Here is a 23,437-nt window from a genome sequence, read left to right on the forward strand (position 1 = left end):
ACCATTAAGTATATTTTCAGCAGCAAGGAGATAATCACATCAAACAGTCAGTATAGGTACTGCACAAAACATTAGGTTAACTTTACTTTTTTCGTCAGCCAAGGCAAAAATGACCGTGCATGATACTTAAGTTCCACTATAACTTCATCAATTGCAATGTGATATGAAAACATGTGTGATTTCTATTGCTGACAAAGTCGCAAGGCACTGATGATACTACTGTGGTTTTTGCCAACATATAATTGAAGGAAATGCTAAGTTTCAGCTAGAGGTTAGCTTAAACGAGGATAAGCTTTTTCTATTCTAGGTCCGTGGTTAAAGACGTGCGCCAGGGGAGGAAAGCCAGAGTCCACAGAGAGGTGCGTTCTGGCTTCCTAGAGAGGAAGCCCGTGAAGCTTGGGCGTCGCAGCCGACGTAGTGACGCACTTCCGGTCACGCCGTACACTTCGCCTTTCCGGAGGTGAGTGTGGGGGGTGGGTTGTGGCCCCAGCAAAGGTGCAGGGGTTACGCTCTTCACTCCCCTGGAGGAGGCTGTCCCCTTAGTCCCTGATGCCGAGATGGAGGGAGTCGGGCGGCGCCACCGGATCCGGGGAGCGAGGGCGCCCGCTGGGCAGTCCAGCCCGCCCTGGCGCCTTTTCCCCAGCCCGCTGCGGCCGCCTTAGGAAATGGAGGCTGGGTATGGAAAGGAGACGCCCTTTGACCCGACACAGCCACAGCTTCCCCTGTTCCCTGGGCCAGCAACTACTTATTGAGCAGCAAAATGCCAGCTACTCTTGTAGGGTCCCAGGATGTAGCTGCGAATGAGACGGCCGTGGGCCCCTCCCCCAGGGAGCTTTCAGTTTAATGGAAAGCCCCCTATTAATCCAGTGCGATCGTTTCACTCCACCTGCTCCGAACCCTGTAGTTGCGGTCTGTTGCTTTTCGGATGAAGACGAAGTCCTTGACGTGCAGAGGCCATGCGGGATTTGGTCTCTTGCAACTTCTTCACCTTCGTGTTCAGCACACTTCCCTTGGCTCTGCTACAGTCTTCTTGGACTTTCATTTCAGGAACATGTTTTTGCACATGCTGTTACTTTCAGAAAGATTTTTCTTTCAACCTAGTTAATTCCTATTCTTAAGCCTCTCCATCTAGGATAAATTCTCCCTGGCACTAATCACTATTGTGGTCTTAAAGCTAACTATGAGAATCTTTGATTTCTTTAGTCTAAGCTCCGTGATGGAAGAGGTCAAAACTTTCTCTCTCCACTCTTATCTCCTGTGTCTCACGCTTGGCCTGGAATGCAATAAATATGTGATAAATGTTTGTGGGATGAAGAAAACATACATAAATGTATTATCTCAAACTGGGAGAGGTGGTATACAAGAAAGGGAATACAGTGCTAGTGGGGTGTGTAACCCAGGGCCCCCGACCTGATCTGTGGAAACAGGTGGTGATATGAAGGGTGAGCAGGCAGTTACCTAGATGAAGAGAGGTCAGGCTGCTGGACAGTACTGCACACAGAGACTGTCAGTTCCAAAGGTTCTAAGGTTGGAGAAAAGTGGTTCATGCAAAGGAACAGTAGGTACAAAGATCCTGAATTAGCATAGTAGAGAAACTGAAAGAAGACCAGTGTGGCTAAACTAATAGAAAGCAGGAGGATGGCACAAGATGAGGCTAGCAGGAAATTGCAGCATGCAATGAGTTTCGGAAGATACTGGCTTTTTGGTAGAATATGACTGGTTAACAAGAATACAAAGTGTCTGTAGGGGATGATATAATTAAAGTAATAACCCAGACCTTTTGGCATGTTGTGTGGCCTCTTCAGGGTCCTTTGCTAATTTGTTTCTGGTTATCATTGGGTGTAGAGTGGGGTGATGATTTAAAAAGATGCCTGCCCCAAGGTCCAAGAAAAGGAAACCTTACTCTAAGATTCTTTTTCTGAGTTTTGGGGGGCTACTTTTACCTCTTTTTCCATATTAACCTTAGAATCACTTTATCAAGTTCTAAAAAAAAAAAAATCCTGTTGGGATTACTATTGGAAGCACTTGGATGTAGTTATTAAAAGCTTGGCCTCTGGAATCTGGCTTATCTGGTTTGGGATCCAAGTTCATCCATCCACTGGGTGACTGACCTTGGTAGAGAAAATTATTGTCTTAGACTTGTTTTCTTATTTGAAAAAAAGAAAAGGTTCAAAGGATTATTGTGGAGATTGAATGAGAGAATATGTGTTTTTCCTCCAAAGACATATTTCTATTTTTTTTTTTAACCTTTTATGTTTCTCAGTAAAATTTTATTTTTAAAAATGAAGGTCTGGATTTCCTCTTGTTAGGGTTTGCTTTGAGTTTTCTTTTGCTTGTTTTGCTCTTCGTGTATTCCTGTTCCCCTGTACTCATGTCTTAGGACAGGCAGTGTTGCATGATGTTGGTGAGTACAGCCTGTGGTGCTGAGGGCAAGTTACTTACCTTTCAAATTCTCAGTTTCCTCAGAATTCAAACTTCATGGCATAGTGTGGATTAAAAGAGGAAATATTCATACACCACTTACCAAGTGGCATTTAGTAAATGATTGCTACTGTTACTGGCAAGTTTGTTGTTTTAAAGGAGAGTCTTTGTCTGGGTCGGGCTCACTCTTGTTTCTCTTTGCTTCTTCCCTCAGCCCCTGCCCTTCATTGAGAGGAAGCCCAGGTGATGGCTGTCATGCCCCTGAGAGCCTGGCACCAGGTGAGCTGTGTTCCCCTCAGGTCAGCCTTGGAGAGGTCTGATTTGAAGGAAATGGGGGATGAGAGAGATGATTCTGGCAAAAGTCTTAGAGCCAAAGCAGTAGGAAGATTCTCTTGTTGATTCTCTTCAGTAGGACTGGATGCCAGGGAAAGCTGATGATGAGGGATTGAACAGCCAGAAGCCCAGCAGGTGATGGCTGGAGAGAGTGTCCTGGGCAGCAGAAGCCTAGGCTCCTGCACTCTGAGGATCTCTGTTGAGCTAGATGGTTCCCAGGTTCAGTGGTTCCTCCTACAGAGGGACCTGTGAGAATGAAGGACTCAGGCTGGTGCTGTAGGATTGATTACACAGTGGGAGTAATCGAGATTGGCGAGGTCACAAGGTTCTTGGGAAGTAGGGGCAGAGCGATGGCAGGAAGAAGACAAGAAAAAGTGGGCTTGTCCCATTTATTAAAGAAGTTGGCTTCAGAATCAGGGAAAATATATTTTCCTTGAGGTCAGTGCTGTTGGCTAATCAAGGCAGGGGGCTATAATAGGAAAAATCTGCACTAGGACAGAACACCTGAAGTGAGGGATCCCAAAAAGCCTCAGTGGCTTTGTGCCTTTGAGCCAGTCACTTAACCCCTTTGCACCTTCATCTGTGAGGTGAACATTTACCTTACACTTGTGGGACAGGGAAATTGATTTCTTGAGTTGATTTCACTTTTTGAGACTGATGAGTTGCTGAGTGTTCCTTAACCCTTTCCTTCTTCCTGGGACTTATTTATCCAGTAACTTAGCATCTATGAACTATATCCTAAGTCCCAGTCCTGGATTTCTGGTATCTGGCAGGTCTTTCTGCCTACTGTCTCACCAAGACATTGTCTTTCTTGTTGCTCCTGTCCTCTTCTGATCTTCTGTAAGTTAGTGAGTTACTGGTATCACCGTGTCACAGTCCTGACCACTCAGTTTCTAGGTTGCTGAGTAATTGTTGACTCTTCCCCCTTGATACCACTTTCAGAGAGTTACCGAGTCTCATTGCTTCTGCCTACTGTCTCTTCCACTTGTCTCATCTTTTATATTGTCCTCATTCAGGGTTTGTCATTCCTTTTCTGGGATTTTGTTTGCAGAGTTTCCCAGCTAGTTTTTCTGTGTACAGTCTTGTGCTTTCCCGTCACCAACTATTACCTGATAGAGCTTGGTTTCCTGAGCTCGGATTTTATCTTGTAGTCCAGGGTTCTCAGACTTAAGTGTGCGTCAGAATCACCTGGAGGGCTTATGGAAGCACAAATTGCTTTCGGGTGGGGCCTGTGATTTTGCCTTTGCAACAAGTTCCTAGGTGATCCTGCTGCTGTTCTGGGGAACCGCCCTTGAGAACCACTGTTGTAGTTAGTGGTGACTCATTCAAGGAAGTCATTCAGTTGACTGAGTCAGTTTGTCATTTTACGTTGTTGATTGTATGGCTGGCTGAGGATGGATTCAGAATAGGACAGGCCTGGAATTGGAGTTAAGTATCCCCAGCCCATACTACTGTACTGATTGTACCATAGTGAAAAGGAGTCAGATTCCAGAAACATATAGACAATAAAATTGGCAGGATTTGATTACTGACCATTTATCGGAAATGAGTAGTGACTAGGGCAAGTTAGTCTAGTATGAATTTCAATTTTCTAACTTAGGAGACTGGGATGAAATTCGCACTCTTAATTGAGAAACAACACTGTCACTCACTGTGCCAGTTAGTTATGTGAATTGAAAATAGTGTCAGTTTGGCAGGGGGCAGGCAGGAAGGGGGGATGCATTTGGTGTTAGATGGGTCCGATGTGTTAGGTCCCCCAGGGAGACTGAGGCAGTGCTGGGGAGATCTGCATAATCAGTTGAGGTGTTGGAAGGTGGCAGGATATTCACTGTGCATTCAGGTAACCAGGTTTGATACCAAAGTCTGGGGAATGAATAAGAGTTTTATAAACCAGATCCTGAGCTCTCTGGGAAGGTAGAGTTGGGACCATCAGGGAAGGGAAAGGGTGACTATTAAAAAAGCATGAGCCTTAGTTGGCAGAAACAATTACAGATTGTCTTGGAGGTATAAAGAAAAGCAGTTAAAAGAACTACCCAGCAGCAATTTGATTGCGGAAGCATCTTCTCCCAGGAAAAAGCATCAGGAAGCAGAATAGACTGCCCCCCGGCAGCACTGAGCTCTCTCTGCTGGATATTCTTGAGCACAGGCTGTACAACCTCTTCTGCAAGCAACAGATGAGAGTTGGATGAGACCAGTCATCAAGGCAAAATGTGACTCTGTTCCTGTCATGTGGACTTGAGGTTTAGGGTAGAATGAGCACGTGTGGGGAACAGATGGATTGACTGGGCACTTGGGGCAGCGAAGGGGGAACAGGTCAGTCCTGAGATGCCACCTCTGAGTGGTGTCTGGAGAGACTGAAGCTAATTGTTTCCTTGTAGGTGCAACAATAAAAGCCAAAGTTTTATAAAACCAAAGAGATTTTGCTCTAGGAATATTAATTAATGGGAGACTTTCAAGGGTTTTCAAAATGTGTCGTGTTTTATGACACTAAATTTTGTGTCCAAATGGAAACTCTTCTTGTAGTGAGAGCAGTTCCAGATTTTTGGTTGTAGCAATAGTCATTTAACATTCAGTTCTTTCACGTTTTCTCATTACTCATCCTTAATAAGACCCCTCCCTCATACCGTCCCCTGTACCCCACACTCTGGCCCTGAGCCAGAGAATTGGCTCTGGGGCAGCAGGAACCTCTTGTTTTAGGAGGTGGTGACCTTTGAGGACGTGGCTGTATACTTCACCCAGACAGAATGGGCTGGCCTTTCTCCTGCACAGAGGGCCCTGTACAGAAGTGTGATGCTGGAGATTTATGGGAACTTGACATCTCTGGGTAAGGCCACTTTTCTCCTGGGACTCAGAACTATGCTGTCCCATTTCCTTCCTTTTTTCCTCATCAGCCGGAGGTGTGGTGTGGAAAGGGAGGAGTCATCTCTTGTATCCTTCACTGATGGTTCTGGGACTGAGACCAAATGACCCACTTGAGAGCTTGCTGGGTAGGGACAAGTCTTGGGTCAGTTTGGTCTCAATATAGGGAATTGCTGTTGCCTGGTAAGAGTATGATCTGTCCTCCCAGGGGCTCTGCACAGTAAGGAATAAGTAGCATCTGTTGCCAGATAAGTTCTCAGCTTGTTGCTGTCTCCCTGTAGTCTAGGGAAGGGTATGACCCCTTCCCTGTGTTTGCATATGTCCTGCAGGATCACTAACTTACGTACTCTTACGTGTTGTTTTAGGAAGAGGTTGCAAATGCTCAGTTTCCACTTGAGCAAAAATCTTGGCTTTCCCCAGTCCTGAGCCCTATTCTGTGGATCTGTTTTATTCTCACTGAGACTCCTGAGCTTTTCCTTCTTTTGATACAGCAGACACAGGACTGAAAGGTGCCATTTTCTACCCCTTTTCAGGATACCCAGTTCCCAAACCTGCATTGGTCTCACTTCTGGAGAGAGGGGATTTGCCTTGGGGCCTGGAGACACGGGATGATCCCCCTGCACAGGGGACCAAAGACATCTGTAAAAGTAAGTGAGGCAGGTTTAGGAACAGCAGCTACAGAGCATTACAGAGCAGTATATTTTAAAATGAATCATGCTGGGAAGGATTTAAATAAAACACATGATTTCTCAAAATAGGTAAAATATGAAACCATTTCCACCAATCTTAATTCTTCCTAACATATTTCCAATTAACACATCTCATAATTCTCGAATCTGTTGCTCCTTTCTTCTTTTTTAATTAAAAAATGTTTTTTATTGAAGTATAATTGACATATAACAAATTAGTTTCAGGTATACAAATAATGATTTGATATTTGTATACGTTGCATTAATGAGCACCACAAGAAGTCTAGTTAATGACCGTCCCCTTACATAATTACAAAATTTTTTTTTCCTTCCAATGAGAACTTTTGATTTACTCTCAGCAACCTTCAAATATGCAGTACAGTATTGTTAACTCTAGTCACCATGCTGTACATTACATTCCCATGACTTATTTTATAACTGGAAGTTTGTACCTTCACCTATTTCTCTCACTCCCTACCCCTGCCTCTAGCAACCACCAGCCTGTTCTCTGTAACTGTGAGCTTGGTGTATTTGTTTTTGTGTGTGTGATTTCTTTTTCTTAGACTTTAGATATAAGTGAGATTATACTGTATTTGTTTTTCTTTGTCTGATTTATTTCACTTAGCGTAATGCTCTTGAGGTCCATCAATGTTGTCACAAATTGCAAGATTTCCTTCTTTTTTTATGGCTGAATTAACATTCTTCTCTGTGTGTGTGTGTGTGTGTGTGTGTGTGTGTGTGTGTGTGTGTGTGTGTATGTATCAGTCACATTTTCTTTATCCATTCAGCCATCAGTGGACACTCAGCTTGCTTCAGTATCTTGGCTATTATAAATAATGCTGCAATGAACATAGGGGTGCATATATCTTTTCTAGTTAGTGTTTTCATATTATTTGGTTAAATACCAAGTGTTTTCATTTTCTTTGGAATTCCTGGATCACATGGTAGTTCTCTTTTTAATTTTTTGAGGACCGCCCATACTGTTTTCCATGGTGTGTGTACCAATTTACATGCCCATCAACATTGCACAAGGGTTCCCTTTTCTCTGCATCCTTGCCAACACCTTATTTCTTGTCTTTTTGATAATAGCCATTCTAATCAGTGTGAGGTGATATCTCATTGTGGTTTTGATTTGCATTTCCCTGATGATTAGTGACGTTGAGCATCTGTTGGCTGTCTGTTTGTCTTCTTTGGAAAAATGTTCAGATCTTATTTTTTAATTGAATTGTTTGGGGTTTTTTTGCTCTTGAGTTGTATGACTTCTTGATATATTTTGGATATTGACCCCTTATCAGATATATGGTTTGCAAATATTTTCTCCTGTTCATAGGTTGCCTTTTCATTTTGTTGGGTTTCCTTTGCTGTGCAAAAGCTTTTTAGTTAAATGTAGTCCCACTTGTTTATTTTTGCTTTTGTTGCTTTTGCTTTTTCTGTCAGGTTCAAAAAATCATCTCCTAGACCTATGTCAGGAGGTTACTGCCTATGTTTTCTTCTAGGGGTTTTATGGTTTCAGGTCTTACTTATGTTCAAGTCTTTAATCCATTTTGAGTTAATTTTTGTGTCCATTACTCCTTTCTGAGTTTCATCATTGCCTGTCTCAGAGGCCCTCCTTCCTTGGATGGGATAGATTTATTCAGGAGCAGTTTTTGAGCACTTGCCATGTGCCAAGCTTTGTTTTAGAAGCTCTGGAGGATACAAGTTATGGAGACAGATGTTTAGAGCTGCAAAATGTGTGTCAAGTGCTGTTGTTGATATATAGGCAGTGGGCTGTGAAGCATAGAAGGAGGAGAAGTTAGAGTAATTTCAGTTTAGAAGCTCAGGTGATGCTCCTTCAGTGGCAGGGCCATTTGTTCTGAGTTCAACAGATAAGAATGGGTTGCAGATGGGAAAAAAAGGAAGGTAGTCTGACTGGAGGAAGGGAATAGAAGATCCACTGCAATTTCTGGCATAATGTAATATCTGACAGAGACTAGTATCTGAAATATATAAACAACTTTCCATCTCAACTGTTCTCTGCCTTTGAATATTTGGCACTTTCATTTTATTAGTCTTGTCTCAATAGCAGGCTAATGTTGGGAGTTTTAGTAATCGCTAAAGTCTCTATCTAGTAGTCCCCCCTTAGCTGTGGGGTATACATTCTAAGACCCCCAGTGGGTGCCTGAAACTGCAGATAATACTGAACCCTATGTAGTTGTCCTTGGGTATCTGTGGGGGATTGGCTCCAGGACCCCTGTGGATACCAAAATCTGCAGATGCTCTAGTCTCATGCATAAAATGGCATAGTACAGTAGGCCTCCTGTAACTGCGGGTTCTTCATTCGTGGATACAGAGGACCGACTGTGTATATACCATGTCTTTTTCTATACATACATACCTATGATAAAGTTTAATTTATAAATTAGGCACAGTAAGAGAATATCTAAATTGCCAGCATCACTCCTCTTGCACTTTGGGCACATTATGAAGTAAAATAGGGGTTACTTGAACACAAGCACTGTAATACCACAATGGTCAATCTGATAACTGAATCAGCTACTTAGTAATAGGCAGGTAGCATATACAGAGGGATGATTTACATCTGATCAGAGTGGGATGGCTCTAGTTTTCATCATGCTGCTCAGAACAGTGCACGGTTTAAAACTTAAGAATCGTTATTTCTGGAATTTTCCATTTAATATTTTCAGACCATGGTTGACAAGGAAACAGAAACTACAGAAAGGGAAACTGCAGATAAGGGGGGATGACAATAATTTTCAGTGTTCTTTTGTTTTCTAGTATAATCCTCAGGTGGCATTTTTGTTTTCTGTTTGTTATGTCAGATGCCAGCACCAACATTGACCATGAGTTAACACCAACATGGGGAGTTTCTGAAGAAAGAGACATGATGATGCCACATGGGCCACAGAAGAATGTTCTTAAGAGAAACGGCTTCCTAGAAACATGTGAACTGGAGAAGCAGCAGGAAATCCCCACAGTGAAAAATATTAGAGGAAAGGTTCCAAGAATCCACTATGATAGGAAACCCTTCAGATGTGAGGAGTGTGGGAAATGCTTCAGCTATTTTTCTTACTATGTTAGACACCAGAGAATCCACACTGGGGAGAAACCCTTTGAGTGTAATGAGTGTGGAAAAGCCTTTAATGGCAATTCTTCATTAATTCGACATCAGAGAATCCACACTGGAGAGAAACCCTATCAGTGTGAAGAGTGTGGGAGAGCCTTTAATGATAACGCAAATCTGATCAGGCATCAGAGAATCCACAGTGGGGACAGACCCTATCTCTGCAAGGAGTGTGGAAATGGTTTCACCAGTAGTTCTGAGTTTGTTATACACCAGAGAATTCACACTGGGGAGAAACCCTATGAGTGTAATGAGTGTGGAAAAGCTTTTGTTGGTAATTCACCACTGCTGCGACATCAGAAAATCCACACTGGAGAGAAACCTTATGAGTGTAATGAGTGTGGCAAAAGCTTCAGACGGACTTCTCATCTTAGTCAGCATCAGCGTATTCACACAGGGGAAAAGCCTTATTCTTGTAAAATATGTGGGCAAGCCTTCAATTTTCATACAAAACTAACTCGGCACCAGCGAGTCCACAGTGAGGTGAAACCCTTTGACTGTGTAGATTGTGGAAAAGCCTTTAGTGCTCAGGATCAATTAAAAAGGCATCTAAGAATCCATATCCAGGAGACTTCCTATGTGTGTGATGAGTGTGGAATAGTCTTTACTAGCAAAAGAAATCTGCTTCAGCATCAAAGAGTCCATACTAGAGAGAAACCCTGTGAATGTGTCAAGTATGAAAAAACCTTTAGGACTTCTTCCCAGCTAGATCATATCCACCCTGGAGAGAAGCCAGTGCTGGATGTTGGATGTTTTGGCCTCCCAGAATTTTTTACCCCCTTTTACTGGTAATAGTACACTAAATTTCCTTTTGGATTCCATCATCCACTCAGGGGTAGAATTTGTGACACAGGCCCAGCTCAGCTGCAGATTCCTTCCCTCAGTCTATAGCTGTTGGTTCAGATGTCAGTAGATAACCCAAGATAGTCCAGTTAGAATCCCAGACTTGGCAAGAGTTAATAACCTTGTAAATGGTGAGTGTGGCCCTGGCACAACAACCAGATGGTAGACTGTGGCCTGGCAATCCTTTCACCTTCCAGTTGTTAACAAACTTTTGACAGTCCTACTCATTAAGATCTTAATCATTCATACTCGTTATGCAGCTGGGCCTCCTAATGGGCAGTTTCACAGTGGCTGAATGGTATTGGAGAGCCATGTGTACCCATGTGGACTTTGGAAAGCCTGCCAATTATGAATTCCATGGTATTGAATAATCCTCAAACCTCCCAGTACTTCACTGAACAAGAATTTTCTACCACCCTTAGCATATGGTGTCTCCTCTTTGTCATGGAGAGAGGAGACTGGAAAAATGAGCAATGTTTGTTCTTTGGGAGTGGTTGATTAATGTGGCTGCGGGGCAGGCATGAATCCTGGGCTACCACCCCCCAGGAACAAGAGTGAGGTCTGCGTGCCTTCCTAGGGCACATGAGCTATTCTGGGCCAGTCTCTGAGATGCAAGGACCCAATGCCCAAGGCAGGAGCCTCAAGTTTACCATCATCATCAACCTTGCTTTTCAGCAAATGGAAAAACTTCTTGCTGTCATGAAAGGATAGCAAGAACGTTAGATGGGTGGCTGCAGCCCCTGACCCTAAGTGAATCCCTTTCTACCTTGTGCTTCAGATTCTGTGCTATGCAGTGGGTGGCCAGTGATAGGGAATCTGCTGCTTTCACCGAGCCAGCATCTATCCTCATGTCCAAGTGCAGCACCTCAGCTTTCCTTTGGGAGCTACATCTTAACCTGCTTCCAGGCCAAATAGTTTCAGAGGGCTGACCCCACATTCCACCCACCTAGCCGATCCCATTTTCCATCCTCAGATTGCTGTGATCAGTGCAAGGATGAGAATGTTATCCAAGCCAGGCCAAAGGCATTCCAAGCCATGAGTTTTCAAGGAAGCCTGCTGAAGGAGAAACCATTCCCAGTATGGACTTTGAGCTTGTGTCATCTTGGAGTTGCTGGATGCCATGAGAGAAACTGTGCCTGTGAATGGGACCATAAGGCACTCAGCAGGCTGATGGACAAGCATGTGAGCCCTTGGACCTGACACCTCTGAACCCAGTCTTCAGCTTCTCTTGTAAGGATTAATTTCTATCATTTAAAATATTTATTTTACTTGAGTAAGCGTGTCTAGTCCCTTTTAATCAAATAAGTCCTGACATCAGGATCATTTTTTAAATTTTATTTACTTTTGGCTGCGTTGGGTCTTCATCGTTACACGCGGGCTTTAGTTGTGGTGAGTGAGGGCTACTCTTCATTGCGGTGCATGAACTTATTGCAATGGCTTCTCTTGTTGTGGAGCACAGGCTCTAGGCGTGCGGGCTTCAGTAGTTGTGGCACTCGGGCTTCAGTAGTTGTGGCTTGCAGGCTCTAGAGCTCAGGCTCAGTAGTTCTGGCACATGGGCTTAGTTGCTCCACAGCATGTGGGATCTTCCGGACCAGGGCTTGAACCCGTGTCTCCTGCATTGGCAGGCAGATTCTCAACCACTGTGCCACCAAGGAAGCCCACATCAGGATCATTGATTCCTGAGACTCCCTCTGGCATGGTGTCCTCATTGGGCGGGGCATGTCTGGGGAAGTTGAAGACACTGGGTGGGGTCAGATTTAAGGGGAGCTGCCAAACAACTCTGTCCCCGTTTTCTCTGTGTCCCAGGAGAGGGAAATCCCAGAACACGGAGAGGAAACTAGCAGGGAGAAAGGGTCAGAGGATGGTTAATTGGTCTGCTTGTATTTTCCATATTACATGGGGTATTTTTCACCTGTTGAAATCATCCAGAACATCTGCTAGAAACTCCTGATAGTCTGTATACTTATTGGACTCCTACACTAAAATAATTCATGAAAATCTATCAACTTATTTTACCGCCAACAACTGGTGATTCTTTAAGGACAAATATCTTTAGACTTCCAACAGAGTCAGTTGCATTTATTGCCAGGCAACTTTGATCAACCTCATCGCTTTTTTGTTTTTAAAAGCCCCTCTTTCTCTTCCCCAGAAATTCTTTTGTTAAAGCAGGAAGGTAGCTAGATGTGAGCAGAGAAAGGGGGGCATAGGCCAGATGGCAGGAAACCATGCGTCTTGTAAAAGGCGGGGGTAGGGTGGGGTCCTTGGAACCTCCAAACTGGCAGGAAACCATACATTTTGGGATAAGTGTCCTGGAGGCAAAGAAAGGTAGGAAAAGGCAGGAATCTGGTGTCCTAATGTAACCTTTTGCTCATTATGCTCTCATTAAAATAAAATTAGCCTTGCAGATAAGAAGTACCCATCATGCACAGAAGCCATGACACTTCTGATCAAAGCTAAATAAGGACAAAAATTCCTCCCCCGGGGAAGGTGGCGCTGGGGTGAAAATCAGGGAATAGGACCCCCAAATCCCTCCCTCCCCAATGAACATTACACCCCATGTAATCAGCTTGCCGAAAAAACTCAGGGCAGCTACTTACCTGAGCCTGCCCGCTTTCCCCAAGAGCGAACTATAGCTTAAATAAATCCTCACTTTACTTTCTTGGCCTCCCTGTCTCATCTCTGAATTCTGCCTGGGACGAGGCAAGAACCTTTCACTTTCAGGGTTACCTGAATCTGTCTCCCAAACAGCAATTCTTAAGACCCCAAATAAATTCTTTTCCTGTTTGTTGTCTCCTGCATTATGTTATTTTATTTTGGTTGACACACTTAGCAATATATACGTAGAGTCATCTTTGTCTTTGCTTGGGCTTGTGGTTTGTTTCTTTCTATTGCTAAATTGTATTCCATTGCATATATAGGAGAGAAAAAATAATTTTTCCTCTACACTTCTTTGTTCTTGGTTCAGATCCCACCCTGTAACGACCTCATAAAAAGCAACTTCTAATGGGTTTATATTGTTCCATGTTCGCAGTTTTAAAAAATTTAATCAGCCTAAAATAATTCTTATATCAAACAGGCATATTTGGGGGTCCATATGCTCTTACCCTTGACATGTAGGTGCCCCAGTAATCTTATGCATTCATCTACGGAACATCCTAATATCTTTAAGCTTTTAGCCATTATGAATAAAACGTGTATAATTCTATGGTAGTTTTTGTTTGAACACAGTTTTTCAAAGCAATTGTCTAAATACTTGAGGTCTGATTTTTCTATCCTATGCTAAGCTTTTTTTAGTTTTGGAAAAAACTGCCAAACTGTCTTCCAGAGTGATTGTACCTGTACTTCACCAGCAGAGAAGGAAAGTTCCTGTTGTTCTTCCCCCAGTTGATACTGTCATTTTTTTGAGTTAACAGTTTTAATAGGTGTGCAGTGCTAGCTCATTGTTGTTTTAATTTGTATTTCCCTAATGGTATATGATGTTGAGTATATTCTTGTATGCCTGTTTACACTCTGTATATCTTCTTTGGCCAGGAGTCTGTTCCGATCTTTGCCCATTAAAAAAAAAAAAAAATTTATTTATTTATTTTTGGCTGTGTTGGGTCTTCATTTCTGTGCGAGGGCTTTCTCCAGTTGCAGCAAGCGGGGTCCACTCTTCATTGTGGTGTGCAGGCCTCTCATTATCGCGGCCTCTCGTTGTGGAGCACAGGCTCCAGACGCACAGGCTCAGTAGTTGTGGCTCATGGGCCCCGTTGCTCTGCAGCACGTGGGATCTTCCCAGACCAGGGCTCGAACCTGTGTCCCCTGCATTAGCAGGCAGATTCTCAACCATTGCGCCACCAGGGAAGCCCTGCCCATTTTTAATGAGGTTTTTTGTTCTAGGGTTCTTGGGAAAATTTGATTATAAATCCTTTATTAGCTATGTGCTTGGCAAATATTTTTCTCTCAATTTGTGGCTTTTCTAATTTTATAAAATCCACATTATTAACTTTTTTTGGTTGTTTATAGGCTATTGGTGGTGTGTGTTATCTCCACACCCAAGGTCATGTATTTTTTTTTTCCGTTTTCTTCTAGAATTTTTATAGTTTTGTAATTTAAGTTTGTGGACAATTTGGGGTGAGTTTGGGTATAAGTTGTAAAGTTTGTGTCTATATTCATTTCATTCCATGTGTTTTCTAATTAATTACTTGGAGAGTAGTGTCCAGTGTTCCCAATACCATTTTTTTCAGGGGACTGTCCTTTTCCTGTTTTATGTTCTTGGCCCTATTGTCATGAATTAACTAACCACACACATGTGGGTTTATTGCTGGGCTCTCTATTCTGTTCCTTTATTCCGTGTGTCTGTGTTTGTGACAGTTCCACACTGTTTTGGTTACCTTAGTTCTGTGATACAGTTTGAAGTCAGAGGGGAAGATGCCTCCAACTGTTTTCTTTTTTCTCAGAATCCCTTTGGCCATTCAGGGTCCTTTGTGGTTCCATACAAATATTATTATTTCTAGTTTTGTGAAAAATGCCATTGGAAATTTAATCAAGATTGCATTGAATCTGTAAATGGCTTTGGGTAGAACGGACATTTTAGTAATAGTAATTCTTCCAGTCCATGAGCACATAATATTTTTCTATTTATTTGTGTCTTCTTCCATTTTTTAAATCAGTGCTTTATAGTTTTCTGAGTACAGGTCTCTCATGTCCTTGGTTAATTTATTCCTAGGTATTTTGTTCCTTCTGATGAAGTTATAAATGGGATTTTCTTAATGTCTCTTTCTAGTGGTTCATTATTAGTGCATAGAAACTTAACTGATTTTTATATATTGATTTTATAGTCTGCAACTTCACTAAATTTTATTCCAACAGTTTTTATTTGTGGAGTGATGTGGAAAATTGTAATTCTAAAATCCCACTGTTTCTACTGTATCCCAGGTCATCCATAACACCCAAGACATGGTGGCTCCTAATGTAATCTTCTTTCGGTGTCTCTCAATAACATGTGGACTCCTACAAGGCCAATTAACATCACAACTTTGGTTGAACTGGATCTGGGTAAGTCTTGGCATTTATAACGAAGTTTGATGTGTTCTGTTTTTTTGGCATGGTATTAACATGGTTGTTTTGAAAAGTAATTTACGTTCTAGTAATTTCACACATACAGAAAATTTTCCACAAAGGTAAAAAGTATTCATATTAGCCACTTCACACAAAATACTCCAGTGTGTTTTACCCAAAACAGGGATACTCTCCCTGAGAACCAGCACATAACCCCCAAATCAAGAACTTATATAGTACCCACATTACAACTTAATCCACAAGCCCACTTTAACTTTCACCAGCTGTCCAAATGTTTGAAAGTATCTTTTTCCATTCTGATCCAGTTTTCTTTTTTTTGGAATTATTACTTAGATTTTCCCTTACTTTTATAACCTTAATGGATTTAAGGCACACAAGACAAGTATGTGATCTGGGTGGCCTTTTTTCAGTATGGATGTTTTCAGTGTTCATCCATGTTGTAACACTTAATCAGTACTTAATTCATTTTTCCCCACTGTTATTAAAAATACATGACATGACATTTATCATTTAAACATTTTAAGTGTACGGTTCTGTGGCATTAGCTTCCTTCATACTGTTGTACAAATATCCTCACCATCCATGTCCAGAACTTTAAAAATTTTTCTCAAATGAAACTCTGTATCCATTCACTCACTCACAGCCCTCAGCCCCTGGAAACCACATTCTTTTTGTCTCTGAATTTGACTTCTCTGGACTGACTTATTTCACTCAGCATGGTGACTTCAAGGTTCATCCATGTTGTGGCATGTATGAGAATTACTTTAGTTTTAAAGGCTGAATCATGTCCTATTGTGTTTATTCGTTCACACCATATTTTGTTTACTCATTCATCTGTTGATGGGTACTTGGGTTTCTGCCTTTTGGCTACTGTGCATAATGCTGCTATGAATATGGTTGTACAAATACCTGTTTCGGTTTCTGCTTTCAAATATATTGAGTATATACACTGAAGTAGAATTGACAGATCATATATTAATTGTCTGTTTAAGTTTTTGAGGAACTACCATATTGTTTTCCACAGTGGCACCACCATTTTACTTTATTCTTTTATATGGTATAGGTTAGTTTATGGATTTACCCATTTTATTTATCCATTCACCCTTTGAAAGACATTTTACTTATTTCTACCTTTTGGCTATTGTGAACTGCACTGCTGTGAATATTTGTGTACAAGTTTTTGTTTGCACACCTGTTTTAATTTATTTTTTATTGAAGTATAGTTGATTTACAATGTGTTAATTTCTGCTATACAGCAGTGATTCAGTTATACATATATACATATTTTTAAATATTCTTTTCCATTATTCTTTATCATAGGACACTGAATATAGTTCTCTGTGGTATACAGTAGAACCTTGTTTATCCATTCTATATATAATAGCTTACATCTGCTCACCCCAACCTCCCACTCCATCCTTTCCCCACCCCCCACCCCTTGGCAACCACAAGTCTGTTCTCCATGTCTGTGAGTCTGTTTCATAGATAGGTTCATTTGGGTCATATTTTAGATTCCACATATAAGTGATATCATATGGTATTTGTTTTTCTGACTTACTTCACTTAGTATGATAATCTCTAGTTGCATCCATGTTGCTGTAAATGGCATTATTTCATTCTTTTTTATGGCTGAGTAGTATTCCTTTGTATATATATATCCCATCTTCTTTATCCATTCATCTGTTGATGGACATTAAGGTTGTTTCCATGTCTTGGCTGTTGTGAATAGTGCTGCTATGAACATAGGGGTGCATGTATCTTTTTGGATTAGAGTTTTGTCTGGATATATGCCCAGGAATGGGCTTGCTGGATCATATGGTAGTTCAATTTTTAGTTTTCTGAGGAACCTCCATACTGTTCTCCATAATGGCACACCAACTTACATTCCCACCAACAGTGTAGGAGGGTTCCCTTTTCTCCACATCCTCTCCAACATTTTGAATACCTGTTTTCAATTTGGGGGGGGTCTATAGGAGTGGAGTTGTTGTACCATATGATAATAGTATTTTTATCTTTTATTGGAAATGCCAAACTATTGTACACATAAGCTGCACCATTTTCCATTTCCACAAGCAGTGTTGGGTTTCAATTTCTCTAGTGTTAACATTTGTTAATTTCTGTTTTTTTCATTATAACCATTTTAGTATGTGTGAAGGAGTACTGAATTATGGTATTACTTTGCATTTCCATCACAACAACTGCTGTTTTACACCTTTTCACGTGCTTGTTGATTATTTGCTTTTCTTGTCTAGAGACAGGTCTATTCAAATCATTTTCCATTTTAAAATTTGTGTTGTCTTTTTGTTGTTGTTTTGTAAACGTTCTTGATATATTCTGAAGAACAGATTCTTGTCTGATATAATACAATGTGCAAATATTTTCTTCCTTTCTGCTGGCTGTGTTTTCACTTTCTGGATATCATCTTTTGATGCACAAAAGTTTTTAAAATTGAGGAAATATAATCTATCCATTATTGCATGGTTATTGTAACCTTATGCCTTTGTTTATCTGTAACTTCCAATTCCAAATGTAAGATGCCAGCCTACCACCTCTGTCCTACATTGAATTCATTGCTTGCTCCCTTTAGATTACAGATATAGTAGTTTTACTATTGTTAGCTATTACCACCATGGGAAAGAACTTACAGAGTCCAGTATTTATGTATGGCACATTTTGCCGTTGCTCTACAGAGTCCATTTATTTCCATAGTTACTTAAGTCAGCACCTTTTGCCCTACCAACAGTGAGGTTTTTTTGTACATTTCTGAATCAGTTAGATTCTTTGTCACATTCTGTATTCCATCCTGTGACACTCCCATATCCTAAATAAATTTGATTATTATTTACTTTTTGGGTTGTAAAAGCCCATGGGTTTAGATTAATGCATAGTGGCAAGTACCCATCACCAAAGTACCATACAGAACATTTCAACCCCCACACCATAACTTGTTTACCATCTTTTTTTAAAAAAATAAATTTATTTATTTTATTTTTGGGTCTTTGTTGCTGTGCACAGGTTTTCTTTAGTTGCAGTGAGCGGGTGCTACTCTTCATTGCAGTAAACGGGTTTCTCATTGCGGTGGCTTCTCTTGTTGCGGAGCACGGGCTCTAGGCGCACAGGCTTCAGTAGTTGTGGCTCGCGGGCTCAGTAGTTGTGGCTCACGGGCTCTAGAGCGCAGGCTCAGTAGTTGTGGCACACAGGCTTAGTTGCTTTGTGGCATGTGGGATTTTCCTGGACCAGGGCTCGAACCCGTGACCTCTGCATTGGCAGGCAGATTCTTAATCACTGCGCCACCAGTGGGAAGCCCTACCATCTTCGTTTTGCCTATTCCCGAATGTCATATAAGTGGGGTCATACAGTGTGTACCTCCTCAGACTGGATTCTTTCACTTAGGAATACTGTATACATGTAAGATACATCCATGTTTTTTGCAAGGGTTGATGGTTTATTCCTTTCTATGTCTGAATAGTATTCCACTGCAAGTGTATGAGACGAAAAATAATTTTCCCTCTACCCTCCTAGGTTCTTGGTTGAGAAGTGCCCCCCATAATAAAAGATGACCATCAGAAAAACAAAGAGAAGTTTAATAACACTTGTACTTCCTATATGCATGGGCAGTGCCCAGGAAAAGTTAGTCCCTGAAATGGCCAAGTCATCACCTTAAATACCATCTTCACCTAAAAACAAAAGAAGGGCTTCCCTGGTGGCGCAGTGGTTAAGAATCTGCCTCCCAATGCAGGGGACACGGGTTCGAGCCCTGGCCTGGGAAAATCCCACATGCTGCAGAACAGCTAAACCCGTGAGGCACAACTACTGAGCCTGTGTCCTAGAGCCCGTGAGGCACAACTACTGAGCCCACGTGCCACAACTACTGAAGTCCGTGAGCCTAGAGCCCGTGCTCTGCAACAAGAGAAGCCACCACAATGACAAGCCCGTGCACCACGACAAAGAGTAGCCCCTGCTGGCTGCAACTAGAGAAAGCTCGCGCGCAGCAATTAAGACCCAATGCAGCCAAAAATAAATAAATTAAAATAAATTAAAATTTTAAAATAAATTTTAAAAAAGAAAAGAAAACAAGGATATGGTTGATACTCAGATTTAAGTCCTAGGCTTCTCCACTGCTAAGTGTTTCATGCATCTGTCTGTTCCTGGTACAGAGACGGAGACAACTTTTTTTTTTTTTTTTTTTGCGGTACGCGGGCGTCTCACTGTTGTGGCCTCTCCCGTTGCGGAGCACAGGCTCCGGACGCGCAGGCTCAGCGGCCATGGCTCATGGGCCCAGCCGCTCCTCGGCATGTGGCATCTTCCCGGACCGGGGCACGAGCCCGTGTCCCCTGCATCGGCAGGCGAACTCAACCACTGCGCCACCAGGGAAGCCCAAGAGACAACTTTTTAAACGGAGATTTCCCTTATGAATGTAAATTTCCTTCACAAAAGTGTAATCTTGACTTGTTTTTCAGAAATCGTCTTTTTAAAAAACAATCATTCAAGCCAAAATAATCCTTTCACTAAACAGGCGTATTTTGGGGTGGCATATTCTGTTCCCGCAACATGGATGTACCCCAGTTTTCTTATGTGTTCATCTGTTGAAGGGCATACTGATTTAAATTTTTAGCCATTCTGAATAGAGATGCTATGCTTAATTGCATCCTTGTTTTTGTTTGGACCTAGTTCTGCAGAGCAGTTGTCTAAATACTGGAGGCAGGATGTTGGCGCTCTTTTTTTTTTTTTTTTTGCGGTATGCGGGGCTCTCACTGTTGTGGCCTCTCCCGTTGCGGAGCACAGGCTCCGGACGCGCAGGCCTGGCGGCCATGGCTCACGGGCTTAGTTGCTCCGCGGCATGTGGGATCTTCCCGGACCAGGGCACGAACCCGTGTCTCCTGCATCGGCAGGCGGATTCTCAACCACTGCGCCACCAGGGAAGCCCGGATGTTGGCTCTTTCGGTGAGATTTGTTTAGCTTTGCAAAAATCTTCCAAAATGTCTTGCAGAGTAGCTGTATATTCATTTTACTGGCAGTGAAGGATAGTTCCCATTGTTCCTCACACTCCATCAATTGGTAGTGTCTTTTTTTTTTTGGAGTTCAGCAGTTTTAATAGTTGTGCAGGGCTGTCTCATTGTTTTAATTTGTAAGTCCCTAATGATATATGATGTTGAGTATATTTTTGTATGCTTACTTACCATCTACTTTGGCCAGGTCTCCATTCAGATTTTACCCATTTCTAATGTGGTTGTTTGTTCTCTAGTTCTTGATGTAATTGGAGTACAAATCCTTTATCAGATAAGTGTTTTGCAAATCTTTTTCTTTCCATTTGTGGCTTGTCGTGGGATTTGGGGCTTCATTTGAGTCTGAATTTTCAAATTTAGTGGATTCATCAGACCTGCCAGCTGAGAGCAGGGCCTCCAGTGGAAGGTAAGTGGCTGAGGCTTGCACTTCCCAACTGGCCAGCAGGTGGAGCCAAGTCCAGCTCTCTGACTTACGAGGCTAGTGCGTGTTCAGCTGGAGGACTTGATTCCATGCAGCTGACTGGGGCTTGGTCTTCTCAGGATTCTCCAGGGCTTTGGCTTCCGGACAATGAATGACTGGCTGAGTCAACACAGACATGAGGTTGGTCTCCTCCGGACATACTAGTCGGTGCAGACAGGAGCCAGTGTCTTCAGGACCTGCTGGGAGGCTCCGCCACAGGAATAAAAGGTAAAGAAAAAGTGGGGAGAAGCTTCCTGTATGTGGCTGACTGCTGAAAGGGGGTCTACTTTCAGAGAAGCCAGCAGACAATGGGCTTGATGTGGAAAACTGGATTTCAGGTTATTTTGTGTGTAGTGTAGACAGTTTCCAGTGTCTTTCTTTGGTGTGTGGTATCTAGTTTCTTTGGCATCAGTTTATTGAGGGGACTTTACCCCAGTGTATGTCCTTGGCAGCTTTGCCATAAATTAACTGGCCACATACATATGGGCGTATTTCTGGGTTCTTTGTTCTGTTCCTCTGGCGCGTGTGCCTGTTTTTATGCCAGTTCCACAGTTTTGGTTCCTGTACCTTCACAGTGTAGTTAGAAGTCAGGGAGCAAGTTGACTCCAGCTGTGTTCTCTTCCTTAGGATTGCTTTGGCTATTTGGGGTCCTTTTTGGTTCCACACAGGATAGATAGGATTGTTTGTTCTGTTTCTGTGAAAAATGCCCCTTTAATTATGTTAGAGATTGAAGTGAATGTGCACGCTGCTTTGGAGGGATGAACGCTTTAAGAATATTCTTCCAGTGCCTCATCACAGAATATTTTTATGTGTTTCTTCTCGGTTTCTTTTTTAGTGTCTTACAGTTTTCATTGTGCAGGTCTTTCACATCATTGGTTAAATCTATACTTAGGTATTTTGTTCTTTTTGATGCAGCTGTAAATGGGGTTTTCTTAATTTTTCCTTCTGATACTTCTTTATTAGTGTATAGAAAGTCAACTGATTTTTGTGTATTGCTTTTGTATCATGCAGCTTTACTAAATTCATGTATTACTTGTAACTTTTGGCGGTTTGATGTGGAAAACTGTAATTCAAAAATCCCTTTGTTTCTACCACATCCCAGGTCATCCACAACCCCCAAGACACAGTGACTGCTAATAATATAATCTTCCCACAGTACCTCATAATAACATATGATTCCTACAAGAGCAATTAGCTTAACCATTTTGGGTGAAATGAATCTGGGTAGGGCTTGGCCTTATCATGAAGTTTGATGTCTTATCTATTCTTCTGGCATGGTGTTGACATGTTTTGAAAAGTTATTTACTTTCTACTAACTTCAAACATACAGAAAACTTGCAGTAGCAGTACAATGTACTCTTTATCTATAAGTTCAGATTCCCCAGTCATCACTGTTTTACCACATATGCCAATTTAAATGACTGCTTCCATTGTTTCACCCCAAAAAGGGACACTCTCCCAGGAAACACCCCTATAACCCTCATATGAGAAATCATTACGGTTTTCACCTTCTAACCCAATCCACTGGCTCCACTTCCACTTCCATCACCTGCCCCAAAGCATGAAAATGTCTTTTTCCATTCTGACCCAGTTTTCTTTTTCTGGAAGCAATCTTGAGACTTCCCCTCATTTTCACAGCCTTGATGGATTTAAAGCACACAAGATGAGTATGATCTGGGTGGCCTTTTCTGCATAGCTTCTTTCTCTTAGGTTGTTTTCAATGTTCACACATGTTGTAACTTGTATCAGTACTTCATTCACATTTTCCATTGTGATTAAATATCGAACATAACATTTACCACTTAAACCATTTAAAGTATATAGTTCTATGACATTCATTTATATTACTGTACAAATATCCTCACCATCCATCTCCTGTACTTGTTTTTTTCCAAGTGAAACTGCATCCATTAAACACTAACTCCATTCAACCCTTGTCAACCACATTCTACTTTCTGTCTCTGAATTTCACTTATCTGGATACCTTATAGAAGTGGGATCATATAATATTCGTCCTTTTGTGACTGGGTTATTTCACTTAGCATAATGACTTTAAGGCTCATACATGTTGCAGCATGTGTCTGAATTTCCTTAGTTTTTAAGGCCGAATAATGTACCTTTGTGTATATATCACATTTTGCTTATCAATTCATCTATCCATGGACACTTGGGTTGCTTGCACCTTTTGGCCAGTGTAATGCTGCTGTGAATATGGGTGTACAAATATCTGTTTAACTCCCTCCTTTCAAACCTTTTGGGTATATACCCTGAAGTGGAAGTGATGAATCATACTTTATGTTTTTGACGAACTGCCGTACTGTTTTTCCACAGCAGATGGCACCATTTTGCTATATTTCTGTGTATGGCAGAATAATATGGAACTTTATAGATCTACCCTCTTTTGTGTATCCATTCATCCACTGATGGATATTTGAATTGTTTCTACCATTGGGCCAATGTCAGCAGTGCTGCTATGAATATTTATGTACAAGTTTTTGTTTGAATTCCTGTGTTCAATTCTTTGTAGCATATATCTAGGCCTTGAGTTCTTGAACCAGACTCTAATTGTATTTTTACCTTTTTGGAGGAAATGGCAAACTATACATTTCCACAAGCAATGTGTAAGGGTTCCAATTTCTCTACA

At 41.7% G+C, this 23,437-nt stretch overlaps 1 protein-coding gene across 14 annotated transcripts in view; it reads left to right on the forward strand.

The window, feature by feature from the left end:
• Positions 1-349: 349 nt before the first annotated feature.
• The window catches only part of ZNF19 (zinc finger protein 19), a 49,560-nt gene continuing 26,472 nt past the window's right edge, over positions 350-23,437 (forward strand). For 8 of the 14 annotated variants that reach the window (XM_067020363.1, XM_067020365.1, XM_067020366.1 and 5 more), the window contains exons 1-7: positions 350-460; positions 2,636-2,700; positions 5,452-5,578; positions 6,147-6,260; positions 9,122-11,496; positions 15,184-15,303; positions 20,874-21,021. In XM_067020363.1, the coding sequence (XP_066876464.1) occupies positions 2,668-2,700; positions 5,452-5,578; positions 6,147-6,260; positions 9,122-10,215 (1,368 nt within the window). In that variant the 5' untranslated portion in view covers positions 350-460; positions 2,636-2,667 and the 3' untranslated portion in view covers positions 10,216-11,496; positions 15,184-15,303; positions 20,874-21,021. Of the gene's footprint in view, positions 461-488; positions 677-2,635; positions 2,701-5,451; positions 5,579-6,146; positions 6,261-9,121; positions 11,497-15,183; positions 15,304-20,873; positions 21,022-23,437 lie in introns of those variants that run through there. The other 6 variants (XM_067020372.1, XM_067020373.1, XM_059043951.2 and 3 more) reach the window with 4 other exon arrangements.

The sequence above is a fragment of the Kogia breviceps genome, chromosome 18 (assembly GCF_026419965.1).
Source record: "Kogia breviceps isolate mKogBre1 chromosome 18, mKogBre1 haplotype 1, whole genome shotgun sequence".
Lineage (NCBI taxonomy): Eukaryota > Metazoa > Chordata > Mammalia > Artiodactyla > Physeteridae > Kogia > Kogia breviceps.